Genomic DNA, 19,006 nt, shown 5'->3' with positions numbered 1-19,006 from the left:
CGTCCTGGAGTTCCCGCAGCCGGTCTTTCAGATGGGGGGTGTGGGGGGTTCGCGGCAGCCGAGCGCCAAGGCCTGGGAAGCGGCGCGGCGCGTGCGCAGTGGCGCTCGGCGGGACCCGCTGAGGCAAAGCGGAGCCGCAGTGACAGAAGCGAGCGGAGCGGCTGCCGGGAGGGACTCACCGAGGCGCAGGGGCTGGAGGTAGTGCTGGGGGTAGGCGACCGCTGGACCGTAACCAAAGCCATCTAGGCGCTGCTGGGCTGTTCCGGGCAGGGCATTCTTGTCCTGAGTGTGGGGGGCGGGAGGGTGACGGAGCCGGGATGGGGCAAGGGGTATGGGGTGGGGATGAGGGGGACGGGGAGGAGGAGGAGGAGGAGGAGGCCGCGCGAACGGCCGCAGGCTCCGCACCCACCACCGGACTCTCGCAGACTGACGCGCCGAACGGACGGCTGGCTGGCGGGCGGGCGGACGGGCGGTTCGGCAGCTGCGGGGCACAATGAGCGCTCCCAGTGCGCAGGCGCCACCTGTCAGCAACCGCCTCTCCCCTCGGCGCGCGCCGCCGCCTGGCCGTAACCCTTGAGGTGCCGGAAGCCGGCTGGGTGTGTGCGCCTCGGGCCGCCGCCCCCTCCCGGGTTTCCCCTTTGGCTCTGGAATCGCGCGGTTTGGCGGCGCCGGGGGCTGTGGAGTGGGTTGCGGGGGGTGGGGGTCTCGGGGGGCTGGAGTCCCCACTCCCGAGGGACGACCATTTTTTGAGGTGGGGCGCACAGCTTGAGCCACCTTCGTGAGAAGAAACTGAGGTGAAAATCCTGAGGCAAACACGTTTCCTGGTGGGAGAGGGCGCCGCGGGGTTTCAGACGCTTCCCCTGAGCGTGGGTGGGGCTTACTGGGCTAGAGCCCCTCCCTTTGACCCGGCTCTCGGGGGGCTTTTTCTGAGCTTTCCCACCCTTCCGTCTCCGAGTCCATGTTTCAGGATGGGACTTTTTGAAAGAAAGAGGGACTTGTAATTTTATACCCCGGGAGTCTTCATGGTACCCCCGTGCTTCCTCTGTGACCCTGGTCCCCTGTCCGAGGGCTTATTCATTATTCCTAAGGCGCCGAGAGGCCGAGCCAGCCTGGGAGGCCGAGAAAGCTGGGCTCGCAGGGTTGTTAGGGTCCAACCTGCTATTTACCTCCCACTTCCTTCCTGCTGGGAAGAACTTCTTTTGATGAAACAGGATTTGCTCCTAGGGGTTTCCTCTCCTTCGTTTCTAGACTTCATTATTTCACAGGCACATGCAAAATGCCGTTTAAGTATTTTAAAGAAATCGTTTTCTAAAAGATAAATCATCAGCCGAACATAAGCCAAGCATGTAATGAAAAATTGATTTAAAGCGCTGGGACGGGGCGAGGGGCGGGGGGGGAGTCGCACCATGCAAATACCATTATTGATTATACAGGGAGAGAGAGTTGACAAAGCTATTTCTCAGTTTGAATGGATGTGCTGGTAAATACCACCGTAGATATCAAAGCTGTAAGACACACACACACATTCAGGAGTTTGCAGTTATTAACCCACCGGCTCCTGTTTGTCACTCAAACTCTTAGATCTCATTGCTTCTTTTAAACTGACAGAGCTGTCGTGAACTCTTTCTGGCCGCTGTATGGTTAAGTGCCACTTGGGCCCTCTGTGCTGGGCCTTTGTTCTCTCCCTGGGGCTCTGTGGTTGCAATAATTAGCAGGGAGGTTCCATCAGGAATCAGACACTGAGGGTCCCTGTACTGTACAGTCCCTCTGTAGAATGTACTGCGGAGAAGCCAGCTGGTAGGCTTTTGCCCCCTGGTGGTGGTCAAGAGTGCCTGAGAGACAAAATTAAAGATGTGTGGTTCACAGATTAAACAATCTGACTGTTTTTCCCAGAGCTACTTAGTAAACAGGAAAAGAGAACACAAAGGTCAAAAGTAAGAACTTTGAACCAAAGCTTAGGAGATCAAACCGGAAGCTATATGCGTGGGCAAGAATTATACATAGCTGAAAGCTGAATGAACGCAAATAAACGAAACGTGGTTTATAAACCAACGTGGTTTATAAACTATCATTCTAGAAAAAAGTATTATCCAAATCAATAGGTCTTAGTGATGTACTTATATGTTAATTTTCTTACTGACTCAGGGACAGCAACACTGATTATCTACTTTTATGTAGCAACATAATCTTAAATTCTTTTGGAAGATCATAATCTTAACAGTGTAAAATAACCTTACAGTGGGAAAGAGCACTACACTAGGAATCAGAGACCTGGCTTCAAGTTCCAGCTCTGTAAAACCTTGAGCAAATGGCCTAACCTTTTTGAGCTTTAGTTTCTTCATTTCTACAATGTAGCTCTAACTCACAGGATTCTTGTGATCACATGAGGGAAAAAAAATGTATAGTAAAGTGCAATATAAACTCTAAAGCCCCATATGTAATTAAGATAACTTTGTTATTCTCATAAGTTTGTTTCAAGTTCAGTCAGCTTTTGCTATGTATAGAAAATAGCATCAAGCAAAAAGGCAATAAAAAAGAATTAAAAATACATGATTCCATGCCTTTTCTTAACAGTAGGAGAAGTAGATTAGTGGTCAAGACATGGCTCATTTGTATGTGGGTATAGAACATCTTTATTTATCACATCTGAGGTGATAAAATCCCGGTCAGAAATGGGATCATAAGGTACCCAAATCACATAAGGCTTGTAACAGAAAGTTAATTTATTTATGGGAGAAATATCTCTTCCTGGTATATAACTTTTCAAGGAAACTAAGATTTGGAAGTTGTTGGTGCATGTTCATTGATTTATTCACCATTGATAAAATGCTGAGTGTATTTTATAGTAGGCACTGTTTTAGAAACAAAAGTTCTATCTACCGCTCATAGCTTGTTAGCAGGGAAAAGCTCATCAAATAATTACAGTAGGGTTTAGTGGTACTGTTGCTTCAATCACCTCTGCTAGGGGAAATACATATATGTATGATATATATACATGAAGTCTAGACGTACAAAATGCTTTAGAAGCACAAATGTGTCTGAGCAAATGTATGCTTTATGATATTGGCTTTTAGGCTTTGCCTACAGATCCCATTATAGCCACATTGTGAACTGATCTGGATCACATGTGAGCATTTGCAGTCTATGCTCTCTTCCCCACTTATAGCTATTCTGTCCTGGGCTCCACCCTGCTTCCTACTTGGTCTTCTGGGGATCTGAGGGAAGAGGTGTCATAATATGCTAGTTGAACTGGAGAAGAGAGAGGCCAAGAGCAGGAATCCCAAAAGAGGGAGCCAAAGAGAAAAGTTCTCCTAGTTCTATTTATAGCACCTTTCTTCTTCCCACCTGTGATAATGGAGGCCTCCTTGTGCCATTGGAGTTCATTTAACCCTTAACTTGTATTATCACTTCTTCAAGGTGAAATTTTAAGGGAGCTTTTGAAATTTCTGAGATCAGCTGGTTCTTAAGCTCTGAGAACCTGATGAAAACTATTGACCTTCTGTGCAGAAAGATATATTTACATATTTCACACACACTGAAATCCAGTAAGGGCCCCAGATTAAGAATCCTGATCTACAGGTTAAAGCAGTGCTTCTCAACCTTTTTTCATATTATGACATCCATAGAAATGATAATATTTGTTCAGCACACTGGGATAAATTAGAGGGGATTTGGAGACAATATGGGGCTTGGTAGAAAAGTTATTTTCTTTATTGATTTTAATGAGAAAAATAGCAAACATATTTAAGGATGATATTTAATACTTAATTTATACAAGCTTCCAAATAAAGTCTCAAAAATTTAATGAAAAACTCAAGATTGCTTCTATAAACATAACATTTTCAATGTAGGGTTTTATGACCAAAATGACTGCATGTAATTCCTGAATGAGACAGTTTAACAGTGATCGCTTAGTAGTCATTATTGATGAGAATTTAGTTCATACAAGTAGGTGATAAATTTAAAATAATTTTCACAACAATTCAAAATTTGCAAGTATAAATTATATATGACTCTCATAGCTCTTACTTTTTTCCCACTAGAAAATGTAATGTGGTAATATGATAACATGACTGGATTTAGAATCCACTCAAACTTTTTCATATTAAGTATATTTTACAAAATAATGATGAAACTCCAATTTGCAGAGTATAACAGTGTTATGAGAGCAATAATTCTGGAGCTAACTTGAATGTAACTAAAAGGGCACATCAGCCATAAACAAAGGGAAGAATTCAATATATGTGAAGAGAGAGATTGAGAGCTGAGTCCATAAGGAGTATCTGGCAGGCCTCCCTGCCTTTCCTGGCCACAGCTTAGGCTCTGAGTCCTGTTCCTTGAGTGCCTGGAACATGCACTCCTCCAGCAGCTTCAAAGCTCAGTGATGAACAGCAATACACACTGCAACTGGCCTCTGAAAGTGATGTCCTGGAGATAGAACATTCCCTGACTTTGCTCCTTTATTAGAGGATACTTGCTTTAATAAAGCAAATCCTCCATTGTGTTTGCCTCCTGTGGGACCATGGGGCACACTAGGACAGATCATCAGACTTTGGGTTACTCTTTAAGAATCCTTAAATCAAACTGCTTCTGGCCAGGGGTGAATTATGTAGAGGCACCAGCCACTCTAGTCCTTTCAGGCCACTCCTAGGACTGAATAGATAACTATCTTGCGGTACATCTGTAAGGCATTTATCACAGACCAAATGAAGTATGTCATTTAAAAGACTATAGTTTATATAGCTAAGCTTGTTAAAATGTGGGGAGGAAATCATCCTGAATAATCCAACCCCTTACATTTGAAATGACTAGTTACAAATAATAAACCAAGTAGAAATATGTACAGATTGAATATAAAGTAGCTAAGAGTGAGTGGAGTATAACTGAGTTGTGATTGCCTCTACCTGCTTGTAATTTTTCTTAAATTTTAATAATCTTATACTAACTTTATTTGATAGTCAGTGTCCAGATAGGAGATAGAAATCACACCAGTTATTTGAACAGATAATTTAACAAGAATTGTTAACTAGGTATGAAGTTAAGTAGGTGACTGAAAAACTAAAAAGAGAAACCTAAGGTGTGACAGAGGTAGCAACTGTTATTACCTTTAGGGCTGAAAAACAACCTAAACAAAGGAATTAAAGGGAAAAAATCACAAACTTGCAAGAGTGACCCCACAGAGATGAAACTCAGATCACTGAGAAGGCACTACCTGGCTGGTGGTGGTGTCTCTGAGCTTAGGGGGGATGCTCCATGGGACCCAGGAGTCTGGGGCTCAGCCCTCTACAGCAGGAACACAGGCTGGCTGGTGTAAACGAAAACTACAAAACTGTAGAAAAACTGCAAACTGGATTCAGCTGTTGCTACAGAAAGACCCTGCCGCTACCAGGTTAAAGAAGCATTGCTGAAGTGAAGCACACTGGAACCAAAACACGGCAGGAAGCAGTCATGGGGTAGACAGGAAGGAACAAGTCTCTTGTCCTTCCTCAGCCTTGTGGTCTCCCTCTGATGCCCCCAATTAGCAGAGCTTAACAGAGCCAGCTGGCAAGGCAAAGAAATGTGGTTTTCATACTCCAGCTCCAGCATGAAAGAAAAGTACAAAAGGGTGAGTTTGGAGCTGAGAAAATAATTTAATAACTGGCACTTGGCTGATGCGGAAATTGATACCAGAAGTGGAATTTATCTCCCCTCTTCTGGTTTTGCATATATCTCATGAAGACAGTTAAAGACCTCACTCCTTTTGCTCCCCAGATCCAATTAGCATAATGTCATCAATGTACTAGACCAACTTAATGCTGATTGGAAGGTCAAGATGCTCAATATCTCTGTGGACTATATAATGGCAGAGAGCAGGAAAATTGATGTAGCCCTGGGGCAAGACTGTGAAGTTATACTGTTGGCCCTGCCAAGTAAAAGCAAATTGCTTCTGATTTTTCTTGCCAATTTGTGTGGAGAAATAAGTATTTGCTGGATCACTAGCTGCACACCAAGTGGCAGGGACTGTGTTGATTTGCTCCAGTGAAGTTGCTGCATATGGAAAAGCAGCTGCAATTGAAGGCATCACCTGATTAAATTTATAATCACCCACAGTCATTCTCCAAGATCCATCTGCCTTCTTCACAGGCCAAACAGGTAAGTTAAATTGGTGTGAGATAGATTTCATCACTCCTGCTTCTTTTAAATCTTTACTGGTGTCACTAACCTCTGTAATCCCCCACTCTGCCATCCCAAAAAAAGCAATAATTTTTCTTTACTCTTCTGGTGTGTGTGTATGTGGGGGAAGGGGATTCCCAAGGGCTTCAGCTTGGCTCTTTATACTATAATGGCCCTTATTCCAGGATCAAAGAGCCAATATGGAAATTCTGCCAGTTACCAGGTCTCTGTTCTAATTATACATCCAGGAGCTGATGAAATCACCACAGAGTGGGCCTATGGACCCACTCTGCCCACTGTGATTTAAACTTGAGTTAAGACTCCATCTCTCACCTGCCCAATACAAGACCCACTTAAGCTGGTGGAATGCATTTGGGCCCCCAGAAATTAACATCAGTTAATGCCAATGTTTAGAAATCCCTGAAAAACCTGAATGTTGATTTTTTTCCCCATTACACAGTCATTTTAGGAAATGGCCACAGGTCTCTGTGCAGAAGATTTGGAGGAATATTTTCAGTATGCACTATGGCAGTGCTACAGAATCCTTCCTGAAAGGGATCCAGCCTTCCCTTTCAGTTAAGGGGTTCAGGTCTGGAAAATGGGTGAGAGAGATCAGAACTCTCCACTCTGGTGATGAAAGTCATGTTTTTGGCCACCATATATCAATTTTTAAATATTATGTGTAGATGATCAATACCTTATTAGGCCATCTATTTTAATCCTAGGACCACCAGAATCATTTAGCTGAATGGCAAAAAAAAAAAAAAAAAAAAAAAATCTGATTACCACTGTGTCTCCACTTCTCTTTATGGTAAATGTATCCACCTTGTCTTTGGTGGATAAACACTGACATTTGGCCTTTGCTACTCTGAAATGGGTCATCTCATCATGCCTTGGCTACAGAATAAAGCCAACATAGAGCTTTTCAAGGCTATAAAGGACTCCCACTCACTAGTGCTTTTTTCAATGCTTTAGTAAAGGGACACCCCGCAAGTCCTCTCGGAGGATATACTTGTGGGGAGTGGATATGGAAGTCAATATGTGATAGATCTGCTCCAACATTCGCATATCCCTAAGCCTTTGGATTCCCCTTACATTATCCAGGGAAGTTCCAGTACCTCAACTTAATTAAACATAGGCCACTAGGGAGTCCAAGTTTCAGAGAACTTACCAAATAAATAGTGAATGTCACTTCCAGCTGTAGATGCTAATACATTAAATCCTTAATTTCTGATACAGGCACCCATATCAATAAACTCCAACCAACCCAGAATTATATTTTGTGCTCCTTGCTTTAACTTCCTTATAATATACTCACACATATTCCCCTGGGCTTCTACCACTAAACAAAAAAATAATGAAAGCGTTTTGCCATAAAAGTCATTTTCCCCTGGTCAGACTTAGTATTTGCCTTGCTGAAGCATTTTAATATCTGATTTTAGCTTTTTTCGCAACAGGTTTGCCACCAGAACACAGGTGTCATGAAAACCACTGCTAAATCTAAGCCACAATGGGAAAAGAGAAGACTCACATCAACATTGTTGTCTTTGGACATGTAGATTTGGGCAAGTGTACCACTACTGGCCATCTGATCTACAAATGTGGTGGCATTGACAAAAGAACTATCGAAAAGTTTGAGAAGGAGGCTGCTGAGATGGGAAAGGGCTCCTTCAAGTATGCCTGGGTCTTGGACAAACGGAAAGCTGAACATGAGCGTGGTGTCACCATTGATATCTCCCTGTGGAAATTCAAGACCAGCAAGTACTATGTGACCATAATTGATGCCCCAGGACACAAGAGGCTTTATCAAAAACATGATTACAGGCACATCTCAGGATGATCGTGCTGTTCTGATTGTTGCTGCTGGTGTTGGTGAATTTGAAGCCGGTATCTCCAAGAATGCGCAGATCCCTGAGTATGCCTTTCTGGCTTATACTCTGGGTGTGAAAGAATGAATTGTTTTCTTAACAAAATGGATTCCACTGAGCCACCCTACAGCCAGAAAAGCTATGAGGAAATTAAGGAAGTCAACACCTACATTAAGAAAATTGGATACATAGTAGCATTTGTGCCAATTTCTGGGTGGAATGGTGGCAACATGCTGGAGCTGAGCACTAAACTGCCTTGGTTCAAGGCATGGAAAGTCACTTATAAAGATGGCAATGCCAGTGGAACCACGCTGCTTGAAGCTCTGGATTGCATCGTGCCACCAACTCGTCCAACTGACAAGCCCTTGCATCTGCCCCTCCAGGATGTCCACAAAATTGGTGGTATTGGTACTGTCCCTGTGGGTCGAGTGGAGACTGGTGTTCTCAAACCTGGCATAGTGGTTACCTTTGCTTCAGTCAATGTTACAACTGAAGTGAAGTTTGTTGAAATGCACCATTAAGCTTTGAGTGAAGCCCTTCCTGGGGTCAATATGGGCTTCAATGTCAAGAACATGTCTGTCAAAGATGTTCGTCGTGGCAGTGTGGCTGGTGATAGCAAAAATGACCCACCAATGGAAGCAGCTGGCTTCACAGCTCAGGTAATCATCTTGAACCATCCAGGCCAAATCAGTGCTGAATATGCACCTGTGCTGGATTGTCACACAGCTCACATTGCTTGCAAGTTTGCTGAGCTGAAGGAAAAGATTGATCATTGTTCTGGGGAAAAGCTGGAAAGTGGCCCCAAATTCTTGGAATCTGGTGATGCTGCCAACATTGATATAGTTCCTGGCAAGCTCATGTGTGTTGAGAGCGTCTCTGACTATCCTCCTCTGGGTCATTTTGCTGTTTGTGACATGAGACAGACAGTTGCTGTGGGTGTCATCAGAGTAGTGGACAAGAAGGCAGCTGGAGCTTGCAAGGTTACCAAGTCTGCCCAGAAAGCTCAGAAGGCTAAATGAATATTATTCCCAAAACCTGCCACCCCAATCTTAATCCGTGGTGGAAGAATGGTCTCAGAACTGTTTGTCTCAATTGGCCATTTAATAGTAAAAGACAGGCTAATGATAAAAATACATCACAAAACCTTCAGAAGGAAAGGAGAATGTTTTGTCAACCATTTGTTTTATGTGTGGCAGTTTTAAGTTAGTTTCTAAAATCAGTATTTTTTAATGGAAGCAACTTGACCAAAAATCTGTCACAGAATTTTGAGACCCATTTAAACAAAGTTTAATGAGAAAATAAAAGGACCTGATTTGAGTTATGAGTCTACTGGAAGTAAGAGGTGGTTGTGGTGAGTCTTGAGGAAAATGGGCATCCCCTTGCAAGGCAGTTGGCCCAGATGAGATTATTACAAAATTTTCAATTAAGAGAAGGGCAGTCGTTACAAATACAGGAGGACAAACTGCTTTCACTGTCAAAAAAAGACTCAAAGTAATTCAGAAGTTTGAGATTATCAATCTCCTAGTCCAACTAAATGTCCCCATTCCAAATTTCAGCATAATTCTTCTCAATCAGTGCCCCAATTTTCACCTGAATAACTTGGCTGGGATTTGAATTCAATTAATATTGTAATTCTGCAACCCATAATTTTTGATTAATTGACCCCTTTATCATTATATGATGCCTTTCTTTGTCTCTTATTATAGTTTTTAGCTTAAAATCTATTTTGTCTGATGTGAGTTTAGCTGTCTCTGCTCCCTTTTGGTTTTCACTTGCATGGAATATCTTTTTCCATCCCTTCACTTTGAGCCTGTGCATGTCCGTAAAGCTGATGTGAGTTTCTTGTAGGCAACATATAGTTGGGTCTTGGGTTTTTTTTTAATCCATCCAGCCACTCTATGCATTTTTTTAAATAAATTTATTTATTTATTTATTTATTTATTTATTTAATTAATTGGCCGTGTTGTGTCTTTTTTTGCTGTGTGCGGGCTTTCTTTAGTTGCAGTGAGAGGGGGCTGCTCATTGTTGTGGTGCACGGGCTCCTCACTGCAGTGGCTTCTCTTGTTGTGGAGCGTGGGCTCTAGGCACGTGGGCTTCAGTAGTTGCAGCACATGGGCTCACGGGCTCTAAAGCGCAGGATCAATAGTTATGGCGCACGGGCTTAGTTGCTCCGTGGCATGTGGGATCTTCCTGGAGCAGGGATCGAACCCGTGTCCCCTGCATTGGCAGGCAGATTCTCAACCACTGCACCACCTAGGAAGCCCCTCACTCTATGCATTTTGATGGAGAGTTTAACCCATTTTATTGATAAATGAAGACTTATTAATTGACATCTAATTAAATGTCATCTTAATAATTGTTTTCTGGCTGTTTTGTAGTTCCTTTTGTTTCTTTCTTCCTGTCTTACTGCCTTCCTTTATGAATCGATGATTTTCTGTAGTGGTATGCTTTGATTCCATTCTCTTTATCTTCTGTGCATCTACACAAAAGATATTGCTTTGTGGTTACAATGAGGCTTACATAAAACACCTTAAAGATACAGCAATTTATTTTAAGCTGATAACTTAATTTCGATCACATACAAAAACTCTACCCTTTTATATCCCCCATCTTATACTTTTGATGCCACAATTTACATCTTTTTGTATTGGATATCCAATAACAAGCTGTTATAGCTATAGTTATTTTTAATACTTCTGACCTTTAACCTCTATACTAAAGGTAACTGATTAACACTCCACCATATTATAGTACTGGAATATTCCAAATTTTACTGTATACTTATACTTACCACAGTGTTTTCATGTTACTAATCACTGTCCTTTCATTCAGCTTGAAAAACACCTTTTAGCTTTTCTTGTAGGGCAGTCCTGGTGGAGATGAGCTCCCTCAGCTTTTGTCTGGGAAAGATGTTATCTCTCCTTCATTTCTGAGGATAACTTTGCCAGATAGAGTATTCTTGGTTGACAGTTTTTTTTTTCTTTTTTCCCTTTTGACACTTTGAGTATATCATCCTGCTCTCTCCTGGCCTGTAAGGTTTCTGCTGAGAAATCCACTGATAGTCTTATGGGGTTCCTTTGTAAGTGGCAAACTTCTTTTCTATTGCTGCTTTCAAGATTTTCTCTTTGTCTTTGATCTTGACAGTTTTATTACAGTGTGTCTTGGAGAAGATCTCTTTGAGTTGAATTTGTTTGCAGACCTGTGACCTTCATGAACTTGGATGTCCAAATCTCTCTTCAGATTTGTGAAGTTCTCAGACATTATTGGGGCGGGGGGGGATTAGGGATTCAACATATTAATTTGTGGGGACATGGTGGAGGTTGCACATACATTTAGTATAAAATAGGAAGTAAATTAATGGATCAAGAAGGAGACTTGAAGATGGATTGAAGATTTTCTAATCACTTGGAGAAGTTGAGACAACAACAGTTAACTGAAGTCAAACTTATACCACTGTATTTGTACAGTAGGCTGGTGGTATAGGTCAGACATTATTTTTCAAAAAACCTTTCTGCCCCTTTCTCCCCTTCCTTAGACCCTCATAACGTATAGATTGTTTCACTTAATGGTGTCCTATAAGTCCCATAGGCTTTCTTCATTCCCCTTTATCTTTTTCTCTTGTTCTCCACCAACTGAATGTTTTCAAATGATCTGTTTGAGTTTACTGATTTTTCTGCTTGGTTTAGTCTTATATTGAAGCTCTGTATTGAGTTATTCATTTTAGTCATTGCATTCTTCAGCTCCAAAATTTCTGTTTGGTTCTCTTTTGTTTTCTCTTTGTGGAACTTATTTCATTCTTGTATTGTTTTCCTTATTTCATTAAATTATTTATCTGTGTTCTCTTCTAGCTCTCTGAGCATCTTTAGAACAATTATTTTGAATTCTTTGTCAAGCAATTTGTGACTCTCCACTTCTTTGGGGTCCATTACTGGAAGTTTACTGTGTTCCTTTGGTGGTATCAGATTTTCCCAATTCTCTGTGATCCCTGTAGTTTTTGTAGGTGTCTGTGCATTTGAAGAAGCAGTTACCTCCTTTAGACTTTATGGACTGACTTTGGTATGGAAAAATCTTCACCCGCCAGCAGGCACATGCTGGAACATGCTGTGACCGCAGGTCTAGTGGTGCAGGGTACAAAGTGTGAGGGCATGTAACACCTCTGAATGAGGGGGAGGGACATGATATATTGTGGGATCAGGCAGCTGGGGTCCATAATTTCAACAACTGCATAATCTTTGGTGAGAGTTGCAGGCAGTCCACAGTGGCTGCAGGGATGCTGGGGTCTTTAACAGTACCTCCAGTCCAGTGGCTAGGGATCATGCCAGGCAATGGTGGTGTCCAGAGCCAGTGGTATGCACATGTTTAGCTGCAGGGTTAATTGTGGGGGCTGGCTGCAGGGGCACAGAGGCTGGGGCCAACTGGGGTGCACAAGCAGCTGCAGTGGCCCTGACTGTCAGTGTGTCCTTGAGTGATGAGGTGGCTAGCCGCAGGCATGTGCTGGGCAGTAGAGGCCAGTGATGGGAATTGGGGCTGGTGTCTTGCAGGTGCACAACTGCAGGGTTAACTGCAGGAGAGCAGAGCCATGCAGACTAATGACAGGTGTCAGGGTTGAATCCAGGCCCTCTAGCAGCTGTGGGGCATACACTTGTGAGGCTATAGGGGCTTGCTGTGGGCATATGCATGGCAGTAGAGGCTGGTAATGGAAGTCAGGCCAGCAGCGTGCAGGTGCACAGCTGTAGGAGTCTCCTGCCATTCTCCTCAGTTATTGATATCTTTCACTGGTTCTTCTTTCCTCAGCCCTACTTTTGAGAATTCATCAACAAGGATTTATCTTCAGCCTTTAAAAAAAAATATTTATGTATTTAGGGTGCACTGGTTCTTAGTTGCAGCATGCATGCAGGATCTAGCTCCCTGATCAGGGATTGAACCTGGGCCTTCTGCATTGGGAGCTTGGAATCTTAGCCATTGGACCACCAGGGAAGTCCCTCTTCAGCCTTTTTTTTCTTCTCTTAGCTATTATTGGGTTAGCCCCACTAGCATCCTCCTGCAAATGTATCTTTCTATCAATACCCAGGGGTTCAAGACTCACAGGAAATCCAGGTAAAAGACATTTCTATCATCTATGAGTCTGAGAAATCAAAATGATGTATGATTTCTCTCTTATACTGGGAAACCCTTTCCTCAAGGATAATTGGCTACTCTTTCACATATGACTGACAGTCTTACTAATCAAGATGCTATCAAGCAGGTATCTTAAATGTAATACCTCCAAACTCAAAGTCATATCATTCCTCAAACCTGTTTTTCTCTCCTTCCCTTGTTTCACTTAATGGTATCATCCATTCAGCCTTCTAAATATGAAAAAACCCTCAGTGAGCCTTAACTATTCCTCTTTCACTCCTTAGATCCAGTTATACCCCCAGTCCTGATCATTGTATCTGTTTTAGTTTGGGTTCCCTCAGAGCAGACCCTGGTCCAAGGAGTTGAGTGCAAGGTTGTTTGGGAGGTGGCTCAGGAGACAATGGTAAGGGAGTAGGGAAGTAATACAAGAAAGTAAAGTAAACCTATATTATTGGATTAGGTATCAAATGTATTATTGGACACATTTCACTTTGGACAGCTGAGGGTCAGTCCCATTGGGGAACTCTAGGAGATGGTATAGAACATACCTCAGCAACATTCCAGCCACGAACCTATATGCACTTTCCTATCCATCAATGGCTGAGGGCTTCTACTGTAATCTATTAACTCCCAAGCACTTCTGACCTATCCCCACATTTGGACTGTCAGGAAGCCCTCAGACAGAATTGCAGGTGCTTGCAGTCATAAACCATTTGTATGCTTTGAAAAGGTGAATCTGAAGGGGTAAGGTTAAAGTACTAACAATGTCTGGCAGAGCCTAGACTAGAGTCAGGGCATTCACCTCAGGTGCAACATTTAAGGTGCAAAATTTACCTTCATTCTCTCTTCCCCCAGTCTTTCACACTTCCAGTCTTTGCTGGCAAAATCAACTTTCTAAAAACACCAGTTTCATCATATCTTGTCCTATGCTTAAAAAGCACAAAATAAAATCCAGACTCCTTGATTTATTGTGAATAACACTTTACAGATCAAAAAGTTACCCTTTTAGAAGGGATATCTGTATGTGCATGGCTGATTCATTTTGTTGTGCCGTGGAGACTAACACAACATTGTAAAGCAACCATACTCCAATAAAAATTAATAAAAAGAAAAAAATAGTTACCCTCTTAGCCTCATCTTCTGCCACTTTCTATTATATAACTTTGCTCTTCTATGCATGCTTCAAACACTTTTTGAACTTTCATACCCAAGTGTGCAATGCCTCAAATACTGTTCCCCCTCCTTTACATACACAAAAAGTCTTATTAGTCGCTTAAAATCCAGCTTGGAAATTTATTTTTCTATGAAATCTTCCCTGACCTTCCTGGGAAAATTGCTATTCCTTTGTGTTCCTTAACATTTTGTATGTACCTCTACTTTTGCACTTACAGATGGAATTGCATCTGTTTATCCCTTTTTTTCCTCACTAAACTAGGAACTCTTCAAAAGCAAGTCTTATCCATGTTTTTAACCCCAATGTCTGCCTGCATATAGAAGGCATCCAGTAAAGGTTTATTAAGTTGAATTTATCTGGGTGCATCCAAACAAAACAAATTTTAAAAGAAATGGGAGGAAGCTTTTAAGTAATTTCAGGAAATGGACACCATAAGCAAAGAAAGCAGTCTGTGAGAATGTACAATTGGGACCTATCAAAGAAATCTATTTTATATTATTTATTATTTATGAATTGCTTCAAAATGGCTTTGAGGCAGCTATTTTTAATTGTTGGAAGCTGTTGTCTCCAAAGGCAGTACTTTTGGTTTATTCAAGCAGGACATATGTTGATAAAAAGAAAAGTGAATACTCTAGCACATTATAAATAGTACCATTTCAAATTTAAAAGTCCCTAGATTGTAACCATCCTAGAGGCAGAGGCCATGTATATAAAAGTTACATTTTACATAGCACCTAGCTTAAATATACAAACTCTTAAATGATTTTTGGCACAACAGTGATTTTGATAATCTGTGACTGAATTTACCATCATTTGCAATGAAGTAGGGGATGTGGTAATTATCCATTTTTATTCCTTGGTATGAATAAGTAAACCAGATAAATCTCATTCCTCTCAGAATTCCCCAAAAATACTTTCCAGCAAGGTTATTATTCTGTCTTTCTCACATGAATTAGGTAGCAGCCATCAAAGTTTCACTTCACCTCACTTTGTAATTTCAAAAATTAATGAGGATGGTGATAATGTTTTAAAAATTCAATTGCATTACTGTTGCTGGTTGTTTTTTTAAACGCTGATGGTAATGATTACTATGGTGAGTTTTCCTGTGTCCCTGAACACTAGCCTAGCACTAATCTAGCTTTGGTCAGTAACAACAGTAAAAACAGTAGTACAGTTTGAAAAGTTTAGCAGTTGAGAACTTACTACCATTCAGTAGAATGGTGGGATGAGGTGGGGGTGGGGGCAGACTGATCTTCTAGAGTATGTTTGTTGCTTGTTAATATTTTCTTTCTCTCTTTTTGTTATTAATATTGGTCTGGTAATACTTTTCCTTACCATTTGGTGATATCTTTTAGTGGTCCAGATGAGTGAGTCAGCATCTCAAGAGGAACCCAAACCTGCTCAGGTACCTGGTCTACATAGGTTTCTAACTATTTAACCATGAGAGGATTTGAGATTCAACATTTTGGGGAAAACTGAAATGCAGTATCATATTCTATCATTGAATTTTTTCTCTTTTTAGTTGAAGTATTCTGCATCAAGTTTTGACAAAAATGGGGTCAATTAATAATTGAGTCACAGTGGCCTGCTTCCAGTTGCTTGGCATTCTTTATCTATAACAAGTCTGTTACTGTTTGAATTTGCTAATACAGCCATTTTATGTGATTTTATTCGGTATGATGTTTACTCATTATGTGAATTTTTTTACATAAAAAGCTTGCTACTCTATAGAGTATAAAGTTAGTTTTATTCCCAGCTCCTGTTGGAAATACCATTTACTAACACTATTTCCATTTCAGGAAAATGAAAAAGAAGGCAAAGAAAGGAACCAGGAAGCAACCAAAGTGAAAGAGCCTTTTAAGGTAGAGTTTTCATGAGTAATCAGATGTTAATGCTTGAAAGTAAAGTGGAGAAATTAGTTTTTCTTATGAAGAAAAAAACCCCCAAAGTTATAGATATTCAAAAAGATAAAATGTCAAATGGGAAAATGCAAACCCATGTTGATCATTAAGCTGACCCATCTGAGTCAGTTGCAGGAAACTTCCAAAGACAGGTAAATTATTTGTGAAGAGTTGTTATGAATTATAGGTAAATAAAGTTTGCTTCCTAAAATCAGAGCTGTTACCCTGAGTACAATAACCACCAGTTTTTAGGGGAACTTCACTATCATTCTGAAAACGTAAGTTTCATGTTAGTCATTTAAGTAACTTTGTGTTTAAAATCAATAGAAGACTTCAATGAGGAAAAATGTTTTATAGAAAAGGAGAGGCAAGTGAAAATAGTTACATGGATTCACCATTAAGTTGGCTAATGTGAATCTTAAAATATTCTATTATCATCCATTTAAAAGTACATCAGAGAGGGTGGGAGGGAGTCGCAGGAGGGAGAGGATACAGGGATATATGTATAAATACAGCTGATTCACTTTGGTGTACAGCAAAAACTGGCACAACAATGTAAAACAATTATATTCCAATAAAGAGCTTTAAAAAAAAAAGTACATCAGCATGAGTACAAAAAGCTATCTTGCCACCATTTATTCATAAAACTAACCTTTACTTTCCTTAATTAAGGTGAAAATGTTTTTCATTCCACCACAAACATGGAAGGTGATTCTAATAGTAAAAGAAAACAGCAGCACTTTCAAAGGTCCAATTTTACTGTGTTGTGGTCTCAAATTATGTTTCGAGAAAGTATTATATAATTCAAGGATTAATGTACATCTAGAATAATATTCTTAGCATATTACCTTGTTAGCAATAAGAAGATATAATGACATGGTGGGCCAATGCACTTTATCTTGTAAATGCAATAAATAGACTGATTACTGCTTAGCTTCTAATATAGAGCATTAAATCCTAGCAAAATTAGGGAGGAATGTTTGATAATTTTTACAAAGGATTTATCTGCATTCTTTTTTTTTCTTTTTTTTAAATACATTTATTTTATTTATTTCTTTTATTTATTGGCTGCGTCGGGTCTTTGTTGCTACACGCAAGCTTTCTATAGTTGCGGCAAGCGGGGGCTACTCTTCATTGATATGCGTGGGCTTCTCATTGTGGTGGCTTCGCTTGTTGTGGAGCACAGGCTCTAGGCACATGGACTTCAGTAGTTGTAGCTCATGGGCTCTAGAGCGCAGGCTCAGTAGTGGTGGCACATGGGTTTAGTTGCTCTGTGGCAAGTGGGATCTTCCCGGACCAGGGATCAAATTGTCAATTCAGGGGACACAGATTCTTAACCACTGCACCACCATGGAAGTCCCTATCTGCATTCCTTAACTGGGAGAGTTGATGCAACTTTGATGAAAAACAATTCATTTTTTAACTGATGTTTCTTTTCTCCTTTCAGAGTTCCCAGACTATACCAGACAGTTCGGCATCAGGCACCTCCAGCAATGTGGCAGGAGCAGCAGAAAATAAAGTCAAATCACAAGGTAGAGAATTAGGCTTTCTCCTACACAATAGAATGTAAAACTATTACTAAATTTTCATTGGGGATGGATTCCTCAAGATTTGCCTTTTAAAAATATAATCCCAGGGATATTTTAAATGCAATTTGGGAAATAGTTTAAAATATATTCCCTGTACCTTCTATTGATACTTTTGAGGCAACTTTATAACAATTCATCTTGCACTTAAAGAGAAAATTTAACTAAGAGAGCCAACTGACACATAGCAGACAACCCATTAATACAAAAATAAAATGAAGAACCCTAGTGATTCGACCTGACTGTTGTTTTTTTTCTTCTTTTTACCTCTGTACTTGACAACACATTTATTCTGTTTGACTTCCAGCCCAGTCCTTAATCCAAATCCCACATAATTGCAGGTTGAAAATTTATATGATCAAAAGACAACAAATAAGTGGGCAAGACATTCATCCCTTTCACTACATTTCTTCTAATTTTAGATACTTAGTGAAATCCTATATGACAGAAAATTTTCACCATATTTAAAATTTAACAATTTTAATTTATATTTTAGTTAATTGAAATTCTTTTCAATTTAGTTTACAACTATTGAATGTTTAGTACGTGCTAGGCTGTGCTAGGCTGAACTATAATCATAATTATTAAAGCATTTTCTAAACTATAAATTGCTATATAGATGCTAGTTATAACTTGTAGATGCTTACTTTTCTCCAAAGTGTTTTTCTGTCTTTTAAACCAATTAAAAGAATTATTTACTATTTCTTCTTATTAGTACAATATATTGGGTTGGCCAAAAAATTTGTTTGGGTTTTCCCATATGGGAAACCCAATATAATACATACACATTAAGAACCATACTTTTCAGCATTTATTTTTCCTCTATTATACACAGTGCTATTTTCACAGCTTCACTAACTTTTACAAAGTTTCTTGGCAAGTCCCTCCCTACCTGACCCCTACCACCAGTTCCTTTTTTTTAAATATCTATCTTCAGATATTTTATTTTATTTTTTAAAATTAAAAAAGAATTTTATTTTTGGCTGCATTGGGTCTTTGTTGCTGCGCGCAGGCTTTCTCTAGTTGCGGAGAGAGGGGCTACTCTTCGTTGTAGTGCACAGGCTTCACATTGTGGTTGTGGCTTCTCTTGTTGTGGAGCCTGGGCTCTAGGCATGTGGGCTTCAGTAGTTGTGGCATGCGGGCTCAGTAGTTGTGGCACACAGGCTTAGTTGCTCTGTGGCATGTGGGATCTTCCTGGATGAGGGA

The 19,006-nt window shown here is 40.7% G+C and overlaps 2 protein-coding genes and 1 pseudogene across 6 annotated transcripts in view; 2 read left to right on the top strand and 1 right to left on the bottom strand.

Annotated features, from left to right (window-relative positions):
• SSH2 (slingshot protein phosphatase 2) overlaps positions 1-466 on the bottom strand; it is a 226,038-nt gene extending 225,572 nt beyond the window's left edge. For 2 of the 5 annotated variants that reach the window (XM_057716361.1, XM_057716363.1), the window contains exon 1: positions 180-370. In XM_057716361.1, the coding sequence (XP_057572344.1) occupies positions 180-242 (63 nt within the window). In that variant the 5' untranslated portion in view covers positions 243-370. Of the gene's footprint in view, positions 1-179 lie in introns of all 5 variants that reach the window. The other 3 variants (XM_057716369.1, XM_057716365.1, XM_057716368.1) reach the window with 3 other exon arrangements.
• Positions 467-6,019: 5,553 nt separating this feature from the next.
• LOC130840655 (elongation factor 1-alpha 1-like) lies at positions 6,020-9,040 on the top strand (annotated as a pseudogene).
• The window catches only part of EFCAB5 (EF-hand calcium binding domain 5), a 114,468-nt gene continuing 104,015 nt past the window's right edge, over positions 8,554-19,006 (top strand). Inside the window, exons 1-4 of the mRNA XM_057716360.1 lie at positions 8,554-8,680; positions 15,669-15,718; positions 16,113-16,175; positions 17,662-17,746. Of these exons, the coding sequence (XP_057572343.1) occupies positions 15,677-15,718; positions 16,113-16,175; positions 17,662-17,746 (190 nt within the window). The 5' untranslated portion in view covers positions 8,554-8,680; positions 15,669-15,676. The remainder of the gene's footprint in view (positions 8,681-15,668; positions 15,719-16,112; positions 16,176-17,661; positions 17,747-19,006) is intronic.

This window comes from Hippopotamus amphibius, chromosome 17 (assembly GCF_030028045.1).
Source record: "Hippopotamus amphibius kiboko isolate mHipAmp2 chromosome 17, mHipAmp2.hap2, whole genome shotgun sequence".
NCBI classification, from domain to species: Eukaryota; Metazoa; Chordata; class Mammalia; order Artiodactyla; family Hippopotamidae; genus Hippopotamus; species Hippopotamus amphibius.
This window is presented reverse-complemented; position numbering and strand designations above follow the sequence as displayed.